This window comes from Urocitellus parryii, chromosome 6, assembly GCF_045843805.1.
Source record: "Urocitellus parryii isolate mUroPar1 chromosome 6, mUroPar1.hap1, whole genome shotgun sequence".
In the NCBI taxonomy this organism is placed as follows: domain Eukaryota; kingdom Metazoa; phylum Chordata; class Mammalia; order Rodentia; family Sciuridae; genus Urocitellus; species Urocitellus parryii.
In genome coordinates, this window is record NC_135536.1 from 175,323,842 (window position 1) to 175,344,265 (window position 20,424).

The window sequence follows — 20,424 nt, forward strand, 5'->3', positions numbered from 1 at the left end:
ACGTGGACTCAGCCTGGAATTCTGGCCCTACCACTGAGGAGCTCGGTGGCCTTGGCCAAGTCCCCTCCAAGCTCTCGACTTCAGTTCTCATTTGTGAAATGGGCCCACGAGGGGGGAGCTGTGGGAGGCAGCTCTGAGGCCGCGGGGTTGGAGCTGCACCGATCGGCGCGGCTGTTGGGCGCTGGGCTCCTGTGGGTCCCCTCCTGCGGGTGAGGCTGCCCGGGCTGCCCTGGGAGGGACGGGTCGGTCGGGGACAGGAGGAGGCCGGGCCTGAGGAGCGTCTGAGGCCTGCTCCGCCCGGCAGGTGTGCGCCGAGGATGCTGGGCCTGTGCTCCCTGCTTCTGCTCTGGGGCCTGGCCACGCCCAGCCACGGGCTGCTGGAGACGGTGGGCACGCTGGCCCGCATCGACAAGGACGAGCTCGGCAAAGGTGAGCCGGGCGGCCTCAGGGGTGCAGCCGAAGAGGGGCAAACGGGGCCCTTCAGAGGACATCGCCGGTCCCAGCCCCTCAGTGGTGCTTTGCACCCGGCCCTTCCCCCTCTGCCCAGAGCCAGGCCTGGGGGCCCCAGGGTGGCTTCCTCCATCGCCATCAAGCCCCCAGTGGCCACGGGCTCCTGTTCCTTGTGGTGCCCAGGATCCAGAGTCGGAGCCACACTGCGGCCCCCGGGTTGACCTTCTGCACTGTCCTGTGCAAGTCCCCGCTCCTCTGGGCCTCAGTTTACCCATCTGCATAATGAAGGAGGGTCATGGGATTCAGGGTGCCAGGCAGAGGGTTGTCACCAGCCCCTGTGGCTGTCATTGGAGGATGACCTCCAGGTCAATTCTGACCAAAACAATTGTTTTCCCGCAGCTCAGAGGAGGGGCGGATGTGAGGTCCTGGGCGGGGGTGGAGTTCTAGCATCTTCTATACCTGCCCTCTCTGCAGCCATTCAGAACTCGCTGGTTGGGGGACCCATTCTGCAGAACGTGCTGGGGACAGTGACGTCTGTGAACCAGGGTCTCCTGGGCTCAGGAGGGCTGCTTGGAGGAGGCGGCCTGCTGAGCTACGGAGGGATTTTTGGGGTCGTGGAGGAGCTGTCTGGGTGAGTCCCTGCGGGGCCCGGGGACGCCCACCTGTGTACCCTCAGGATGTCTCCTGCTTCAGGAAATCTAGGGGAGATGGTCTCTTTAATTGGACGTGAGAGTGGAGCAGGAAGGGCAGGAACATAACTCCTGTCCTGCGTGCCTGGCAGGACAAGAAGGGCCACAGGCCACAGTGATTGAGGTCCCACACTGGAGTCAATTCTAGTTACCTGCTGGGTGACCCAGAGCAGATTGCTTAGCCTCTCTGGGCTAATCCAGGTATCTGCATGGCTCCCTAAATAACCTCCTTCAAGAACCCTGTCCTGATTATCTCCTCCTCCCCCCCCCCCCGCCCACCTTCAAGGTCTCCAGGGGACATGCCACTTTCCCTTACACAACACATTTTTCTGGTTTGGGTTTTTTCTCTCCTAGTAGATCATAAACCTCAACCAGGGTAGGTAGGATCTTTATCTGGATGGTTCCCTGCTGTGTCCCCATATCACAAATAGGGCCTGACACGTAGCAGGCGTTTCCCACATATTTTTGAAGGAGTGAATGAGACATGTCACATGATAGCTAATGTCTGGAACTTAGTGACCGCTGCCCGGGGTTTCTGTGTGTGGCACTGTGCTGAGCATCGTGAGTGAATTGTCCTGCTGAGTCTGGGGACAGGGCAATTATCAACTGCACTTAGCATGTGAGGAGATTGAGGTCCCCGGCACCTCCCCTACCTGGGGCAGGAGGGGACAGTGTCCGGGTGTATCACAAGCCCAGGGGACATCAGTCGATGGTTGGTGGAAACCCGGGAATGTCCAAGAGAGTCCCCAGAAGGCTGAAGCCCGGGCAGTGCTGGGACCTGGGTGGCCTCGCTGGCTGCATAGTCAGAAGCTACTCGTGGGGTTGTCACTGTGTCCAGCTGTTGAAATAGTGCCCAGAACAGCGAGTCCTTGATACCTGCTGTCGTAGATGGATTAAATATGTCTCCCGCCGGAGAAGCCCCCTGCGGGGTGAGGCTGGGCCTGAACCCGACATTGTCCTCACCTCAGGGAGCCACTGACAATCCCATGAGTTCAACAGTGATGGAGCGGCCCAGAGAGACAGGAGCCACTCAGAGGGTGTCTCCCTGTGGCCGAGGACAAGCAAGGCAGGCTTCCTGGGGGAGGGTCACTCTAGCCAGGAGGGACTGTGGAATGAAAAGTCTGGTCATTACCTGGGCAGACACCCGGAGGACAGAGCGGGTAATGACAATGACCCAAGAGAGGCTTGTCCCAGAGGTCCCTTGTGTTGAGTGTATGTGGAGCCTGGGGGGTGCAGGTGGGGGCAAACCAGGGCTGAGGCTGTGGGGACAGGCGGGGAGAGCCAACTACGGCGAGGATGGTGGGAGATGTACCGGGCACACGCTGCACCGAGTCTGCACCCCCTTTCCCCACGTCTCTCCCTCACCCCTGCGAGTGCCGCCCACTTTACAGATGGGGACACTGAAGCCAGGAGGTGAAGTAACTGGCCAAGCCTTCACAGGTGGCTCTGCAGGTTCAAGGTGACAAGGAGACCCGCCCGGGAGAGGCTCTGCCCTGCCTGGTCCAGGGTGGTCCGGGCCCCTGGTGGGGAGGGGAGCGGGGTCTGGGCTGAGCAGTGCTTGCTTCCCCCCACTCTTCAGGCTGAAGATTGAGGAACTCACGCTGCCCAAGGTGTCGCTGAGGCTGCTGCCAGGTTTTGGGGTGCAGCTGTGCCTGCACACCAAAGTGGGCCTGCACGGCTCTGGGTGAGTGTGCCCTGGGGGCCTGCGCCTACCGCACTGTTGGGGGGCAGCTCCCTCCTGTTCCTCCCAACCTGCTTCCTCCCAAGGGACTCCCACCCTACTGTCCCGCTCCCCTCCCCAGAGACCACCGCCCACTGACCCCATGGACTCCCATCTCACCCTCTCCAGATCCCCTCCACTGTCCAGGCCTCAGGGGAATGGGTGGGAGGAGCGGGACCAGGGACGTGCAGACACGGCAGCCCACTCGACCCCCAGCCTGGCCGCCCAGCTCGCCCGCTCAGGGCCAGTCTGCACCCGGGGTGGGCGTGGCCGGGGCGTGCCCGGGGCGTGGCCTGGTGGGTGGGGCCTGGCAGCCCGGCCACGCCCCAGTGCCCGGTCTCGCAGCCCCCTGGGGGGCCTCCTGCAGCTGGGCGTCGAGGTGAACGTGTCGTCTCGGGTGGCGCTGGGTGTGAGCCCGCGGGGAACGCCCATCCTCATCCTCAAGCGCTGCAGCACGCTCCTGGGCCACATCAGCCTGATGTCGGGGTGAGTCGCCCTGCTCCCTGTCCCCACCGCTCTGGGGCGGCGGGGCCTTAAACACCTCTGGGTCCGCCCGGTCGGCCTGGACTCACCCTGCGCCCGTCCCCCTGGCTGGGGTCACGCCCCTACACAGATGGACAGACTGAGGTCCCTCTGACAGGACTCCTGCCCACTTCTGGGCGTCCTCCTCCTCCAGCTCCCTGGATCCTGCGTCCCTCTGACAGAGCTGGCCAGGGGGTCACCCCTTCTCTGCAGCTGCTCCAAGCTCTGTCCCTGCTCTGGCACATCAGAGGCCGGGCTCTGCCCCTGACTTGCTGTGTGACCTCAGAGGACCCTCCTCCTGGTCAGGGCCTCAGTGTCCCCATCTGTACCCCAGGGGCTTGACCAGACTATCCGGAAAACACTGTTACATTCCTCCTTCGGGGGGGGGGGCACCAGGGATGGGTGGGCTTCCCTACACTTTGCGAATGCCATTCCCATGGGACAGTGGAGGCCCAGAGAGGGCAAGGACTTGCCAAGGTCACACCACTGATGAGGCAGAGATGGAGAGGAGCAGGTCTCTGCTGAGGTCCAGGCTTCCGCGGTGCTCGGCACCCACTCCCGGGGCACCCTCCCCGCCCCCTTCCTGTGTCCCCCCATTAGTGTCTACCTTCCAGCCCAAGGCCAGCGCTGTCCCCGTGTTTGTTGAATGGCTCTGATCAGTGACAAGTATGCGACAGCTTTGAGAGGGCTCCCAGGAATAGGGTGACGCTGCTGCTCCTGTCCCCAGATGGACCTGAATGAGGAGACCCAGGAGGGGCTGAGCTTCTTGGACTCCAGAGGCCCCGTCCTGCTTCTCTGGGCCATCGGGGCTTGGGGAGGGCGACGGGAAGGGGAGCCCAGCACCGTGTGGGTGCCCTGTGGTTGTGGCTCTGCGGGGCTGCGGCCCTGCACCCCACGGTGCCGTTCCAGACCCGCATGTTCCTTGTCTGCAATGTCGGGGAGACAGGGGGACAGACATTACTGAACACCGTGGCACACTACCCACATGCCGCTGTCACTTAATGGGGCTGCAGCAACCAGGCAAAGCAGACACTGTCCAGAGGGGGGACCTAGTGCCGGCCCCTGGTCCCGCTGCGAGATAGGGCCCAGGTCCACAGAGCCCCAGCCCACCCACCAAGAGAGGGGACAATGCAGAGCCCAGCGCCCACCCTCCCCAACACCCGCGTGGCACTGTTCCTGCGCTGCCACCGCAGCCTCACTGCCTCCCTGCCCAGGTTGCTGCCTGCGCCACTCTTTGGGGTCGTGGAGCAAACGCTGTTCAAGGTGCTGCCGGGAATGGTGAGTGGCCCCGGGAATGGTGAGTGGCCCTGGGCCGGCCCCTCCCTGGTTGTGGGTTGGGCCTCTCTGGCAGGATCAGGTGGCACTTCCTCCCCTCCCACTGGCAAGCCACCGGGCCCCCAGGGACCGCCTGCTGGTCTGGGGACACTTGGGCAGAGCTTCCCCAGACCTCCAGGTGGCGAGAGACCCTGCCCCCAAATCTGCCTCTTTCCCCCCACCCTGTCTTTGCCACGAGTTATTATTGACTTGGTTTTTCTTTAAAGGACCTTTAGATTAAAATCGGGGTCCCTTGTTCTAAGTGGAGCCTGTGCTTGGAGATCACCTCTAGAAGGCCACCGGGGAATATTCTTCCACATTGTGATTCATCTGTCCCAGGGGGCGTAGTGTGTGGGGGGTGACAAGTGACCGTGGCCAGCGGAAGCCTGGCTTCCCTCAGGGGGCAGCTGCAGCTGGGTGTGGCCCAGCGCTATTTACAGAGGGGTGTGGGAGCGACAAACCGGGGTCCCATAGAGAGTGACCCTCAGGCCTCCCCCACTCAGCAGGCTGGGCTCCCCGTGGGTCCTCGAACAGGGGGACATGGCAGGTGGCAGGGAGACAGGGACCTGGGGCTGGCAACTCTGCCTGGGGCTTGAAGAAGCGCTGCAGGAGGAGGTCACGCCCAGTGCAGGGTCCCCACCAGGCCCCCTCCGAGGGGACTTAACAAGGATGTGTGGCTGCATCTTCACTGTGTCCCCTAACGGGGGCCTCCGGCCAGAAGCTGAGCTCTGGGTCTCAGAGAGGCTGTCAGAGTCTGTTGGCAGCACCCTGGCTGCCTGGGACTCGCTCCGCAGGGCACCCAGCAGTGCAGGGCAGCTGGCTGTCCCCACCTGGCCAGTCCCCACCCGCCAGCCCCTGCGCTTCCCTCATTCCCCTGACCAGCCCGACTTGGAGGCCCCGGGCTGGGGCAACCCACTCTGCAGAGAGCCCGGGCAGCTGGCCTTTCCTCTCTACCCCAGCCGTAGGCCCAAGTGACTGGACGGGGACGGCCGTCACCTTTGCCTCCTCAGGCACAGTGCCCGCTGGCCACGGGAATGTGTCCCCTGTTTCCCCAGCAACCTCGGGGGTTCCTAATGGGGAATGGGCCTGGGCCCCTCTGGGCCCCTCCCTGTCCCACCTGTGTGTCCCCACCTGTCCCCACATCTGCCTTCCCTTGGTGCCAGAACCACGGGGCAGGTCACTTAGAGGGAAAGCGCTGGCTCCTGCACCCGGGGCTCTGGCTCATGGCTCCTGTCCCTGCCTCCGCAGCTGTGCCCCGTGGTGGACAGTGTGCTGGGCGTCGTGAATGAGCTCCTGGGGGCTGCGCTGGGTAGGTTGGGGTCCCTTGACCTCCCTCTTGTCACTCCAGGGCAGCGGGCCCTGAGGGTGGCCGGAGGCAGGGCCCTGGACCTCCCCTTTCCGTCACACTGAGGAGGCTGCCCTGGGGGGCGGGGGGACCCTGGTGCAGGCCTAGGGCCAGGGGTGGCGCTCGGTGTCCTCAGCCATCTCCACGTGTCGGTGCTGCAGAGCGACATCTGCTGAGCCCCTTGGTCAGCCCCTGTGGTCAGACACAGGAGGGGACAGACAAGAAGACTGAGGCCCAGAGAGCTCGAGGAGGGCCACCAAGGCCCCAGCACCCGCAGCTCCCAGTGCCCTGCGTGGGTGCCTTTGGGGCTCACTAAGGGGCTTTGGAGAATGTCAGAATGTGGCCAGGAGGAGGAGGAGGGGACCGGCAGGTGACTCCACCAGCGGTGCTATGTGAAGGGCAGGTGGCCGCGTCAGGGGACCAGCCCCTGGCTCTGCCACTTCGCTGTGTGGCCTTGGGCGGGTGACTTCCGGGCCCTAGTCTCCTCCTCTGTGAGATGTGATGACAGTGGCGTCCAAGCGAGGGCTCGGGGCAGTGCTAGGCCAGCAGCAGGCGCTGGGCAGGTGCAGGGGCCGCTATTGCCGGGGACGGGCTCCCAGGGCATTTCTGTCTGTCCTGTCCCCAACAGGCCTGGTGCCCCTGGGGGCTCTGGGGTCCGTGGAGTTCTCGCTGGCCACGTTGCCGCTCATCTCCAACCAGTACATAGAGCTGGACATCAACGTGAGTGCCAGGGCGGGGGTCCCCCCTGTGCCCAGGGTGTGGCGGGGTGGGGACGCTGGGTCAAGGCTAGGGGGTGGGCAGCCAAAGACCCTCCCGGGCCGTTTCCTGTCCCTGCAGCCCATCGTGAAGAGCGTAGCTGGTGATGTCATTGACTTCCCCAAGCCCCACGTCCCAGTCAAGGTGCCCCCCAAAGATGACCACACGTCGCAGGTGACAGTGCCGCTGTACCTCTTCAACACTGTGTTCGGACTGCTGCAGGCCAACGGTGCCCTCAACATAGACCTCACCCCTGAGCTGGTGAGTGTCCTCCCGGGGAGCCGAGGCAAGGCCGAGCTGACCGGCCACACGTCACCGAGCAGCCTGCCACCCGTCGTCACACGGGAGAGCTGACAAGTTGACAGCGCATGCGCCCGGCTCTGTACTTGGGGAGGACATTTGCCACTTTGCTGTGTGAAGCCTCAGTGAGACCTCTGAACCCCTCTGCACTCAGCACTCCAGGGGGTCACTTCGATGGGTCCAAACAGGTCTAGGCAAGAGGCCCCTCCTGACTTTGGAGTCCTTCTTGAGTCTAAGCTCATTTTATACTCAAGTGTGAGTGGCTGACATTTCCACTCCTCTCTCAAGGGCAGACTGGAGTTGGAAAGATGGGGTTCTGCCAGCGGGAGGTCGCTTGTGCTTTTGTTCCGAGTCCTGGGGATTCTCTGCTTGCCCTCTGGCTCCTCACAACCCTGTGGGTCAGACGGCCCAGGCCACAGACCCGCGCAGAGCCATCTCTCGGCCCCAGCCTCCCCGGGGGGAGTGAGCTCTGAGCTCCATGGGCTCCCCAGCTCAGGCCCAGGGGAGGAGGTGGCCCCTCAGTTTCTGCAGGTGGGGTCCCGAGAGCAGAGGTGGCCTCGGGGAGGTGGGGCCGGGCCCCGAGTTGGGAAGCAGGTGTCTTTCAGCTGGGGATGGGCGCGGTCATGCCGGGCAGAGACGCCGGGGTCAGCATGTGCGGGGGAGCACCCTGTGCGTGTGGGTGCGGGCAGCTGAGTTCTGGGGCACGAGAGGCCCTCGAGGCCCTGGTGCCTCTGCCCTCGCAGGTGTGCTGGGTGCCTGGGACCCTCCCTCGCAGCGTGCCTGTGACTGTCCCGGGGGACAGCTCTGTTCTGAGAAGGGGCTTGTGCAGCTCGCAGGGTCTCGCCACCAGGGGCCGGGATGCGGGGCCATCGTGAACTGGCCACCTGCCGCTCAGCTGCCCCAGGGGCGGCTCCAGGCCCAGGGTGACCATCTTCTCCACCTTTTTAGGCAGAAATGCAGCTTTATATGGAACCTCCTGGTTTGTAAACGTGGGAGGAAATTCGTATTGGGGTAAAAGGCAAAGGGTCCGAGGCTGGTCCCCGGCCTTCAGATCCCGCGCTCCGCAGGGCAGTCCGAGGCCTCTGACGCCGGCCTGCCCCCTCAGTTTCACCCTGGGCAAGAGCCTGAGGTCAGGAGGCGTCGCGGGCTCACAGAATCACCCCCAGTGTTTGTCGCGATGTGTGCCAGGCGGACGATGGGGACCGAGGGACACAACTGCTCCACGTGCCCCGGGGCTCCTGGGCCCGTTTCTGTGTTCACACCAACTCTCTCTCCCATTTGGTCTCCGGCCCAGGTTCCCAACAATGTCCCACTGTCAACCACAGACCTGGCCGCGTTGGCCCCTGAGGTGAGTGGCCCTCTCAGGGGCTTTGATCACTGTGGCTCCTTCCCCCACTGAGGCTGAGTGGCCTCCAGAATCGTTCTCAGCACAACCTTCCAGCAGCTGTGGGGAATGCTGAATCCAAATTCATACTACAGTGTGAAAGACTGACGCCACGTCCCTTCCTGCTAGCAGGTTTGCTTAGAGAGGGAAGGACCAGGTTTGCCGGCCCCAAGGAGCCAACTGGGCATTTTTCTACGGCTATTGCTCCTCTACCAGGCAGAGATCAGGAGATTCTTTCCTCCAAGTGCCTGACTTCATCTTGATCTTTGTCTCCTCCTTCCCCAGTGAGAAGATGCAGGGCACCGGTTGGAGAGAGGAGACAAGGGAGAAGAGGCAGGGAGGCAGGGAGGCAGGGGGCAGGGAGGTGGGAGGTGGAGAAGCGGGAGGCAGGGAGGCAGGGGACAGGGAGGCAGGGAGGCGGGAGGCAGGCCTAACACATGGTCCCAGGGCCCGGCCTCAGCTTTCCCATTCATTCAGCTGAGGCTGGAGCAGCCACTTTACAACTGTGAGGATCTGAATTCGGACTAAAGTAGAAATGACTACTACACGGTCCTTATAGAAAAGCAGATTCTGACAGAGGCCAGAGAGCTCGGGCATTCACCAAGAGGGTGCAGGTGGCAGCCATGTTTGGGGGTGCAGAGGATCCACTCTGTGAGCTCTTGAAGGTGGTGACTGAAAGCAGCCTTGGGGCTTAAGGTTGGGGCTGCCACTTCTCTGAGTCCCTTAGCTGAAGGGCATGGGAAGAGTCTTAGGGAAGGAGTGGACTGGGGTTAGACATTCAGAAGAACTTTCTGAGGGCTGGAGTTGTGAGATGATGGAGAGGGCCTTGGGACAGGCAGGGGCAGCTAGGGTGGGGATCTGTGGGTGCAGCCAGCTGGGCAGCGTCCCCCTCAGGAGCAGGGAGGCTGGGCTCCGCCCTGGAGCCTGAGCGCTTGGAGTCTTGCAGCTCTGAGTGGCGCTCTGTGGCTTCAGGTTCTGTGGACCGTGAGGGTGGACCTGGAGATTCCTGGCCTGGTTGATTCTGCCCCTCGGGAAGCCTGGGCTCGCGCCACGGAGCCCCAGATTCCAACCTGGGAGTGTCCTGTGATCCCACAATTCCTGTCACTTCTACGAGTCGTGACTAAGGACTCGGATGTCCTGATTGCATGATTCATTTAGCTGGTCCTCGAATGTCAACTGAGCCCCCTAGTACCAGGCCCTGTGCCCTGTGCTGGTTCAAGACCCGCCTGCACATGAGGACACAAAAGGGAACAACAGTGAAAATCGGGCAAAGGCCCTGGGGTCTGGGGGCTGCAGACAGACTGCAAGCAGTACGGGAGGGTGAGGGATTGGTTACAGCCCGTCAGGGTGTGGGCTGGTGCTTTTTACAAAGGCCTCACTGAGGTGGCATTTAAGCAGAGGACAAAAGAGGGGAGGGAGGAAACCATGCAGTTACCTGGGGAAGACATTTCCAGGAGCGGCAGCAGCAGGTTCAAAGGCCCTGAGGCAGGAGCAGGGTGGCAGGTTGGAGGAACTGCCCATGGCCAGTGAGCCTGGAGGGGGGAGGAGGCTGCCAGCAGGGGAGGGTAAGGCGAGATGAGCGGGAGGCAGGGGGTGCACCAGGTGAGCTCTGTGTGCCTTGGGAGGGTTTTGCCCCTTCCTGAGTGAAGGAGTCGGCCTTGGTGGCTCTAAGGTCTGTCTCCACCTGGGTGTCAGCCTCATGGAGGCCAAGATAAGGCCCACGTGGATCAGGACCTCAGCACAGTCCCGGGGCCCAGGGGCTGCTGGAGGAGTGTTTGTTGACTGACTGATCGGTTCTAGTTGGGGCCCGCGGCCCTCACGCCCCCGCTCTGCTCCTGTCCCTCTCAGGCCCTGGGGAAGCTGCCCCCAGGCCAGCACCTCCTGCTCTTTCTGCGGGTGAAGGAAGTCCCCATCGTCACACTCCAGAACAAGAAGGCCGCTGTCTCCATCCCAGCCAGCATCCGCGTGCTGTTCGCGATCCCTGGAGGGAGCCCCGAGTTCCTCTTCGAGCTGAATGGGGTCAGTGGCTCAGGCAGGAGGGGACCTGGCCCCGGGTCCTGCCTGGCCCTGGGGGCCTTTCCCTGATTTCAGGTGGAGGCTCCATGCAGGGCAGCCCTGTCACCGTCATTGGCTGGCTGGACGCCTGTGGCTTGCACCTCTGACGGGCCCCAGGCCTGTCCCCTCCGGTTTCTGGGGACCTAGGAGTAGCCGCACCTCTGTGGCCTCCCTGCTCAGCCTCTCGTGGACCCCCCCCCATTTCCAGTGTGCCTCCTCCAGCCCCCTCCCTGGTCCCCAGGCTGAGACGGGCCCCCTGCTGCCCCCTGACCGGACTCCCGAGGCCCAGCTCTGAGCCTGCGTCCTCCCACTGCCTCGGTCACCCAGCCTGCGGCCTGCAGGCCCGCCCTCGCCTTCCTCTGTTCACGCCTCGTCCCTGGTGGGGGCGCCTCCCCCACCTGCAGGCTGGAGGGGGTCCCTCCAGCCCCCGCAGCCCGATCCTGGCTCCGGTTCCAGCGCCCAGTAGGGCTTCGGCGGGTTCCTGGGGGGACGAGGGGCAGAGCCCCGGCCCCAGGGGGACCTGCCTGGTTCTGTGCGCTTCCCCACGCAGGCGCTGACCCTCAAAGCCCAGCTGGCTCCCTCGGCCACCAAGCTGCACATCTCCCTGTCCCTGGAACGGTAACGTGGGGCCCTGGGGACCTGTGTCTGGGAACAAGGGTTAGGGGCAGCCGAGAACAGGGCCGCCTGCTGTTTGTGGCACATGGGAGGGTCAGCCCAGGAGGGGACGGTGTGGCCACTCGGCAGGGGAGGAGCTGGGGCAGATGGGGCCCTGGGGGCCGCCTCCCTGCTCCTTCTCTGCTCTGGGGGCCATGGCTGCCTTCAGGATACAGAGCCCAGAGCCCTGCGGGGTCAGCCCCAGAGGCTGGCCTTGGGGACAGTGGTCCCAGAGTGTTGTCTGAAGCTTCGCCTCTCCTTGGACCAGTTCTCTCTCTAACCTCCCATCTCTGTGGTGACCCGGCATCCTGACAGTCATGACAGCTGAGGTGACAGTGTCCGTGAGGGTCCTTCCTTACACGTGCACAGCGCTTTACAGTTGGCAGAGCCCTCTGCGGCCCCGGCTCACGTCGCAGGTGGCGGCCTGGGCCTCCCCTCCCAGGCCGTCAGGAGGTGGGGACGTGGGTCTAGGCCCTGGCCACCTGCACGAGGGCCAGCTGTGATCCTTCAATGGTTCGCTGCCTTTAGTGAGCACCTGCTATATATGGGCCTCCTGTGTCCAGTGCTCAGTCTGGGGAGGGCCACTCGCTGACCCAGGGTTTGGCTCCAAGGCCGTGGGGTCAGAGGGGGTGGTTGTGACATCCCAGAAGAGATGTCATGTCCCTTCCAGTCCATTTTGCAGGTAGGAAAACTGAGGCCCTGGGCAAGGCTGGCGAGCGGCCGCGCTGGCCCCGGAGCCCCGTTTCCGATCCCGGAGAGCGGCCTGGGCAGACGGGGGCAGAGCGCCTCCGCAGGCCCAGCCTCCCTCTTCTCTCCGCCAGGCTCAGCCTCAAGCTGGCCTCGTCCATCACCAACACCTTCGACGTAAGTTCCTGGGAGCGGGAGAAGCTTGGGGAGGTCAGGGTCTTGGACAGGGCATGGAAAGGAGTTGGGGACGTGTCACGAGCCTGTCTGAGCTGCCTCAGCTGGCCTCTCCTCCAACAGGCCACAGTGGGCAAGTGGGAAGGCGTGTGTGGCCTGTCTCTGGGGGTCACCGTGTCCATCCAGGAAAGGGAACCTCGAGGTCCTAGGTCCTCAGAGCTGCTGACCTCTAGGGCCCGACGGTCGGAAGGAACGAGGTCCCCAACTCAGGAGGTTCCCACACTCCGGGCTCCACTGGGCCCCGGGTTCCTGCTTCTCACAGAGTTCTGAGGCTCTGGAATCTCAAGACGGTCCCAAGTTCTAGAACATTCCCAGGCCCCTGAACTGACAGGAGCCTCAGATCAGACCCCATGGTTTCACGGGAGCCAGGACGCTTCCCTCTTCTCGGGCACTCCATGTCCCCTCGTGCCACTCCAGGCCCCGCAGACCCTCCCAGGAGGACACCTGGGTCATGGGTGGAGGGTGAAGCCAGCCTCACTCCCAGAGGCCCCTTCAGGGTCCATGGTGGACTGTCCATACCCTGGGCCCTGCGAGCACCAGGAGCTGCGTCCGCAGGCCTTGGGGAGGCTCGGCGGGGCCTCGGGACGTCCCTCCCTGGGCAAGGGGGCTGCTCCCCGCGGCCCAGCGCTCCGTGCTCCATTGCAGGTCTCCCGCTTGGAGAAATGGCTCAGCGACGTGCTCCAGGCCACCTACGTGCAGAAGCTCAACGGTACGGCCCCCTCTGCTCTCTTCCTGGTCACAGAATGTCTGACCTGTTGCCTTGCCCATGGCTCTGATGGGGACACAGAAGCCAGAGAGGGGTCGGTCCCCCCTCGTAAGTTGCAGGAACCAGGGCGCCACCCTCTCCACTCACACCCCACTGACTCGCACCTACACCACACCAGGCCAGGCCCCAAGAACTGAGCTGAGCTGGGCCGGCCAGAAGCACCCACCATCCCAGTGGGAAGTAACCGTGAAACACGCGACTCCAAATAGGTGACCCAGGGCGGGCAAGGGATTGATGGAGGCTCTGGGGGTTTGGCTGAGGGGAGCCACTGACACAATACAGAAAAGGGACTTTCTTGTTGGGGTGTAGGAGGTTGAATAGGAGTTTGTCCATAGGAAGAGAATGAGCTGGTCCAAGGAAAGTTCTAGAATAAGGTCAGCAGGATCCAAGCCTCCCTGGCTCTGAGATTGCCCTCCACAGCTTCTTTTTTCCAACTCTTCCTCCTTCACAGTGGACTTGGCGGTTGGAATTCCCTTGCCCAAGATTCTCAATGTCAACTTTGCCAATTCGGTTCTGCAGATCATTGAGGTGAGTTTCCCAAGGAGAGGGGCTTTAAGCTGGTGTGGGGACAGCCCTGTTTGACACTCCTGGGGGAATGCTCCACCTCATCCTCTGGGTTCGGTCCTTCCATCATTTTCTAAAAGTCTCAGAGAATTACAAGTTGCTTAGCTCAGGAATGGAGACTATGTGGCACGCGGGCTACCGCTTCTTACCAGCTTGCCCTGGCAGACATCACCAGTCGATCAGACTCCGCCCTGGGTAGACAGATTCTGCTGGATTCTAGTTTGTCTCCCCAGGAGAATGGAAGCAGATTTCCTCACGGAGTCACCCTCCTGCTGGTCCACGGGTAGCAAGGACCTGTGCTGTTCCTCCCTTATCCTGTGCTAGTGACAGACATGACTAATATATTGTGACACTGTGCTGAAGATTAGCACGTCTTCACAATCCTGATCAAACCAGCCAAACTCTGATTCTTGGAACTGCTCTGGGAGGTGGGCAGAGCAGGGGTCCCCCTTTTCCAGATGAGGCTGAGGGACATCAAATTTCTGGCCAAGGTCACCCAGCCTTGTGGCAGAAATGGCACTTGAACTTGTGTCTCTTAAATCAACAACTTGTCCCACATTGAGGGGTCCCTTATCCACCATTTCTGCATTTGTCCACGCAGTCATTCAATGAGTGACTGCCGTCAGCGCTGGCCAGGGTGGAGGTGGGGATATCCAGTGGCCCAGGCACAGGGGCGAGGCAGGGACGTGGGTACGAGGTCCCGAGGGCCTCACTGAGCACTCTTGCTCCCGGCAGAATGCTGTGGTACTGACGGTGGCGTCCTGAGACTGAAGTGGCCTCCACCCCCCACCATGACCTCCAGAGCCCTGTCCACCTGCCCCCTTGGCCTCAGCTTCCCTCCGGTCTCTCGTCTCTGTTGGTGACAGTATAAGTGTCCCTATCCACCCAGGTCCACTCAGCTTGGCCTCGGCCTGGGCTGGGACTGCTTCAGAGAGTCCCCAGGCCTCAGTGCGAGTCCCAAGCCTTCAATAAACTGCTCCTCCATCTCAGTGCCTCCGACTGGTCTGTTCCCCAGTCACACGGGGCGCCTTGGCCCCGGCCTAGGCCTCTGATGTCCTCCCAGCTGCAGGAGGAGCCCTTGGCTGGCCTGGGTAGCCTCTGTGCCCGTCCTGCCTTCCTCCTGACCCTTCTCTCCTCCTGTCCCCCCCTTCCTCCTCTTCCTCCATCTCTCCATCTTTGGCTCTGAGTCTGAGCCCACGCCCCTCTCTGACTCTGACTTGGGGACACTTCTCAGCTGGACTTTGAAGGGTGGCTGTGAGCCCTCCAGGGAGAAGAGGAGCCGGCCCTCCAGGAGGCGGGAATGAGTGAGGCTGGCCCTGCCCTGAGGCCTCCATTGGCTGGACAGCTGACCTGGACACACCCATAGGGGAAGAGCCCCTGGTGCACGGGGACAGCTGCCTCCCAGCAAGGCCTGGCCAGCTGCAGGCCACACAGAGGCAGAGTTGGGTCCTGCCTCCGGGTCCTGGGTGCAGTCGGCTGCTCAGGACGGGCCTCCTTGGTGAGGAGCGGCCCTTGTTGGCACGTGGCGGTGGGCCTGAGGGCAGAGTGCCCCTGAAATCTTGGTGACTGGCTCCGAGGATTTGGGCTGGGACAGGAAGTGGAGGGCTGGAGCCCATCTGAAGGTCTGTCCACCAGGAAGAGCAGCCCTGAGGCCATCATCCCTCCCTTCTCTCTCCTCTGTGGCTGGTACCTGCCCCTGTGGGCATGTCGCGTTGGACGTCATCTCTGACTCCTTTCTCCCGGGGCTCCTGATTTCCACGTGGTTCCGTGAGCGGCTGCTGGGCGGCCATGTGACATCCAGCAGGTCACTGTCATCTGAGTCCCAGTGTCTTCACCAGTCACCCAGGAAGATGCCGTCACAGGGTCGTGAGGGTTTCACCAGCGCCCAGGAAGGCACCTCATCAGCAAGAGCACCCAGTTCCCGCTGGTGGCCGTCACAAGCACCGTGCCACCTCCTCTCCCCTACGGCTCCTCCCATCCCCCGGCTCTCCCACCCGCTGGCCGCACTCATTCTTGCCCTCACGTGACATTCTGGTCCACTGACAGCCTCAGCTACAGGATCCGAGTTCTAACAGGAAGTGGCCCAAGTCCCCGGGTCAGGTTCAAGGCCTGTAACCAGGCCCCTGGGTGGGCATGGAGGGGGCAGAACTGCCTCTGCTCCTCTGGCTCTGCCTGGCCAGTTCCGTGCCACTACGACAGAGGGCCCGAGACTGGGTGATTCCTAACGAAAAGAAATTTGTTGGCTCACGGTTCTGGAGGCCAGGAAGAGCAAGATCAAGGTACCAGCATCTGGCAAGGGCCTTCTTGAACTGTGTCATCCCATGGCAGAAGGCAGAAGGGCAAAGGGGAAGAGAGAGAGAACAGAGGGGGGTGAACTTGGCCTTTATAAGAAGCCACAGTAAGGAACCTACTCGGCCACAGTGAGAGTGGGGCCCTGTGAGCCAGACCCTCCATTAGGCCCCACCTGGCCACTGCCCTGGCTGATTCTCCCACTTGACCTAGAATTCCTCAAGGTCAGGGACAGAGCTATGCCATGGTGAGTCCAGTACCTGCATAGAGTAGTGGTGAGAGGAACTGATGTTTATTGAGCACCTACTGTATACCAAACACTGTGTCAGATGCTTTACATCCTATTTTACATGTAAGGAGACTGAGGCTTTGAGAAGCAGAATCAGAGAGCTCCTAAGGGAGAGAGCAGGATTCTAAGCAGTATTTATGACCTTGATTTCAGAGCCCAGGTCCTGCTCCAAAAGCGCCCTTGCTGCTCTGACTCTGCTCACAGATGCTTCTAGAAGCTTTAAGTGCATTATGTCATCAACTTCTCACATCAGTCCTGCTTTCTAAGAACTGTGTTTACCTTCACCCTGTATTTGAGGAAACTGAGGCACAGAGAGGTTAAGTGGTGTACCAAGGCCACACAGCCAGGCAGTGACAGGTTGAGATTTGAACTCAGCTCCCCCAGCACTCAGCTCCGGAGCCCCTTTTATGAGGCGGGGTGAGGGCTGAGGGAGGGGCCAGTGGTGGGTGTGGGTCTGTTTCCCGATCTCAGCAACCCCTGTGTGATCCCACATGTGCCCACTTGGCCCCCTGCATGGTTGAGTCACCCTCAAGGTGAATCACCTCCCAGGGAACCTGGAAGTCCTTCCGTCCAGCCCCCACAGGCTCCCCAGCTCCAAACAAAGGGGCCTTTGGGGTGCTAAGCCCAGGCGATCTCCCTGGCGCCAGGGCTGTGCTAATCCTCTCAGGATGGCCAGGGCCAGCCCAGGGGACAGATCAGCTGATGGCCACCAGGGACTGGCAGGTCTCAGGGCCGAGGGTGGACGGAGCCTTGGTGACTGACACGCCCTTTGTGCCCACACTGCCCTCTGCTGTTGGCAGTGCCACTTGGTCCCTGCACCCAGAGGTGGGGAGAGGCCCCTCTGGGTTTTACTTCGGTTTAGAAGGTGTAATGTTTGTTCAGCAAGCGGTTACACCAAGTGCGGTCACACCAAGTGCCCTGCAATGGGGAGCCACAGGGACTTTAAAAGAGGAGCCAGGGTCAGCGGACTCAGACAGCATGGTGGCCGCGAGGTGCCCGCCCCTCTCCTGTTTCACGGGTGGGCACAGGTGCAGAGGACAGTCAGCCGTGCGGGTGATGCTCAGGGCAGGTCGGGCCGAACTGACCCCTCTGCAGAAGCGGCTGCTTCCACGGCGGAGCTGAGAGGGGCTACAGTTCACCGCGGCTTCAGGAACATTCTAGAAGTTTCCTACCTAATCCTGGAAACCCTGCTAGAAAGGGTGGTGCAGGTGGTGTGCGTGACTTTGGAGGTGCTTGTGCCCAGAGCCCTTCAAGTGTCCGAAGGGACAGTAAGGCAGCCCTGCCCGGGCTTCCTCCTCGTGCCGCGGAGCCTCCCGAGAGCCAGTAGGGACCTGGGTGGCTAGAGCACACCACCCACCGAGCCCCACCTCAGGCCAGGGCCTGCTCTCAGAGCTTTGCAGGACAGGACGGTCCCAGACGCCATCTTGTCACCTGAAGCGGAGAAGGGACGGCAGCAGGCACAGCAGCCCTCCATGTGCCCCCTGCCAATGGGGCAGCTGTGTGCCTGAGCGAGGCTGGCCCCAGGGACAGAGGAGGCTGGTGGTGACGTCATCCCGGCTGGGCCCTCGGAGACCCTCCCTGGGTGCAGCGGGAGCAAGTGGCCCGGGGAGGGCTGGCAGGAACACGGGACTCGGTGCAGCCTGAGGGCCGGCCTTGGTGGGGACAGAGAGCACTCTGTCCCTCAGAAGTGGCAGGTGGCAGGGGCCCGAAAAGAGGGGGCACTGAAAACCCAGGGACAGGGGCTGGGCCTGAGTCAGGGGTGGGACCCAGGGGGCCTTGGGGAACGCCCAGAGCCAGGGAGGGGGGGACACTTGTGTGGGAGGCCACACCTGGTCTGCCTGGAGAAAGGCCACCTCAGTGGGGGGCCCAGAGGAAAGGGAGCCGCTGTGGGAAGCTTTGTGTAGCGGGTGACAACTTGACCAGTGGAATTTGAAGGAGGATGACGTCCCAGAGGGCAGGACTGCAGGGAGCCCGGGGGTGCCGCGAAGGGGACCAGGGGAGTGAGCGGGCATCGGCAGGGATAGCCCTGGAGGCCAAGGGAGGGCCTGGGCCGCGTCCCTGCAGATCCTGGAGGGGCAGTGGATGCCCCCAGGGCAGCCGGGATTGACGGGACCAGGAAGCAGGGAGCTTTCTGGGGAGATGCTCTCTGTGGTGGCAGGAGCGTGGGTGACACAGAGATATACAATCCTTAAAACTCTGCAAATGGCCGCTTAGGGTCTCTACATTTCACAGTCTGGGAACTTGACCCAGAAGGGAAGACGTCGCGAGCGTGTGGATGTGGTCGACCATGGGGCGAAGGCCGGTGTCTGCACCTGACCTTGAAATGCATAAAAAATAAAAGAGGGGCTGGGGGCCGGGTGGACGGTATGACCAGGCACGCGACAGGGCAAACGGCAGCTGTGGCCAGCTGGTGTGGGCTGATGGGCACGTGGGTCGCCCCCAGACAGTTCTTTCATTGGCTGTTGGCGTGACGGTGTCATGATGACATATTGGGGGAAAAGGCTAGCTCCTCGAACACCTGCCTGTGCACGGATCAGCCTTAAACGTGAGAAGCTGGGCTGTGTCCGTCTGCCTTGGTCCCCCAGCAGCCCGAGGAGCAGAGGCTGGGTCCCCTGGTGCTGAGTGCTGTCTGGGGCACCCAGCCTGCCCTCCATGCCACCTGGAACAGGTTAGAATCCACAGCCTCCCACCTGGGGCCTACCCAGGATTCCCAGAAACGGCCCAGACCAGAGCGATCATGATAAAGCCCGGCTCATGTGACACCATCCGGGGGCAAACACGTCTTGGAATTAGCCACAAACCACAAGCCCTTGTGGTTTTGGGGCTCAATGCTCAGTTTGCAGAGTTCCGGTCTCGTAATTCTGATCCCACGATTACGCGGTGCGCCCCCCTCCGGGCCCAGGAGGCTGCTATATAAGGGCTGATCGTGGCCAGATTCCAAAGCAGAGGCCTGGTGACCCGGACCCTCAGGACCGAGCTGCTGGGCCTCCAGGGGTAAGGAGGACTCCCTTCCCTTTCCTGGGTCCAGGCCAGCAAGGGAGGCCAAGGCCTGGGAGGTGACCAGGAGAATGTCCCAGACTGGGGACATGTCAGGGTGAGCCCTCCTGGAGCTTGGGCATCTTGCCTGCAACCTTAAAAGTACCTACAAAAGGCCCGAGTTGGGCCAGGTATCCGCGTGAGCAGGGCCCTGCTGGTCTTCCCCAGGGACGTTGACTTCCAGGGACATCTGTTACCTCCCTGACACTCCTCAGCTGCTGGTTGATGCTGGAAATTCCTGCCCTGGTGCCCATCTCTTTAACTGTGTCTGGACTGGAGCACTCTCTGGGCACGAGGCTTGGGGAGGTGAGGAACCACCTGAACATGTCAGCCCTTCACATTGTAGTATAATTAAGCGTCTCCCACACTTTCCTGGGAGCAGATGGAAGGGGAAGCGTGGAGACTCCCTGGAATTCAAAAGAATGGAAACAAGGAAAAGAGGAGAGAGTAGACACGCGGAGGGACTGAAACCGACCATTTCAGTTTGGTCCGACTCTGCTCTCCGAGGCTGGCGAATGTGGCCTGGGAAGAGGGAGTGGGAGAGGCGGGCAGAGGGCAGCAACACGGAGGTCACCGGATGTCAGACAGCTCACCCCAAAACACACGTGTGACCCCTCCAGGCTCAGAGCATTCCCTGCCCAGGTCTGGTAGGATAGTCCCCAAACAAAAGCAACAGCTGCGGTGGACTGAAGGTCGCTGTGTACTAGACACAGCGTCCCGGCCACCAGCAAGCAGGCGCCCAAAGAGGTATAGACTTTTGCTCAAGGGTTTTAACCACGTGGAATAGAACTGAGTTCTCCAAGGAGGTTTAGGGGTGTTTGCAGGAGGTTCAGAAGGTGGCCAAAGGGATGTGTGGGTGAGTGGATGGCCCCAAGGCAAGATGGATGGAAGGATGGGTGGAGGGGTGGGTGGAGGGGTAGAGAGATGGGTGGCTGGGTGGGTTGAAGGAGATGGGTGAGTGGAGAGGTGGGTGGGTGGACAGATGGGTAAACCCTGGACACATGTCCCTAGAGCCTGTCTGCTACAGTTTTCTGTTTTTGTTGGCATCCCCGTTGTCCCTCTGCCAGCAACTCAGTCTGTGGACGCCATCTTGGGAGACAATCAGACGTCCCTGATCTGGGATGGTTCAGTTCATGGCGCTGTTTTGTGTCACCAGACTCATTTCAGTTGGAAAAGTTGGAAGGTGGCGTGGGGGATTCTGGCCCTGTCTGCTAGGTTAGCTTCCCCGGTCAGTTCCCCTGGCCCTGGGTCTCGGGTTGGATCCCAGTCTTGGCCGAGGGGGGTCTAACTCTGCCTGCTGGCCAGGGGGATGGCACGGCTGGGCCACCGTCACAGGGTGCACCCTCTCCCCAGGAGGAAGCTGTACCGGC

At 62.0% G+C, this 20,424-nt stretch overlaps 1 protein-coding gene across 1 annotated transcript; it reads left to right on the forward strand.

Moving 5' to 3' along the window:
- The first annotated feature begins 317 nt into the window (after window positions 1-317).
- On the forward strand, window positions 318-14,205 carry Bpifb3 (BPI fold containing family B member 3). Its single transcript, XM_026402157.2, has 15 exons — window positions 318-429; window positions 925-1,081; window positions 2,719-2,823; window positions 3,205-3,345; window positions 4,596-4,659; window positions 5,944-6,004; window positions 6,669-6,760; window positions 6,878-7,057; window positions 8,391-8,444; window positions 10,329-10,499; window positions 11,086-11,153; window positions 12,011-12,053; window positions 12,756-12,819; window positions 13,328-13,404; window positions 14,176-14,205. The coding sequence occupies exons 1-15, from the start codon at window positions 318-320 to the stop codon at window positions 14,203-14,205; spliced, it is 1,419 nt and encodes a 472-aa protein (XP_026257942.2).
- Window positions 14,206-20,424: the final 6,219 nt, after the last annotated feature.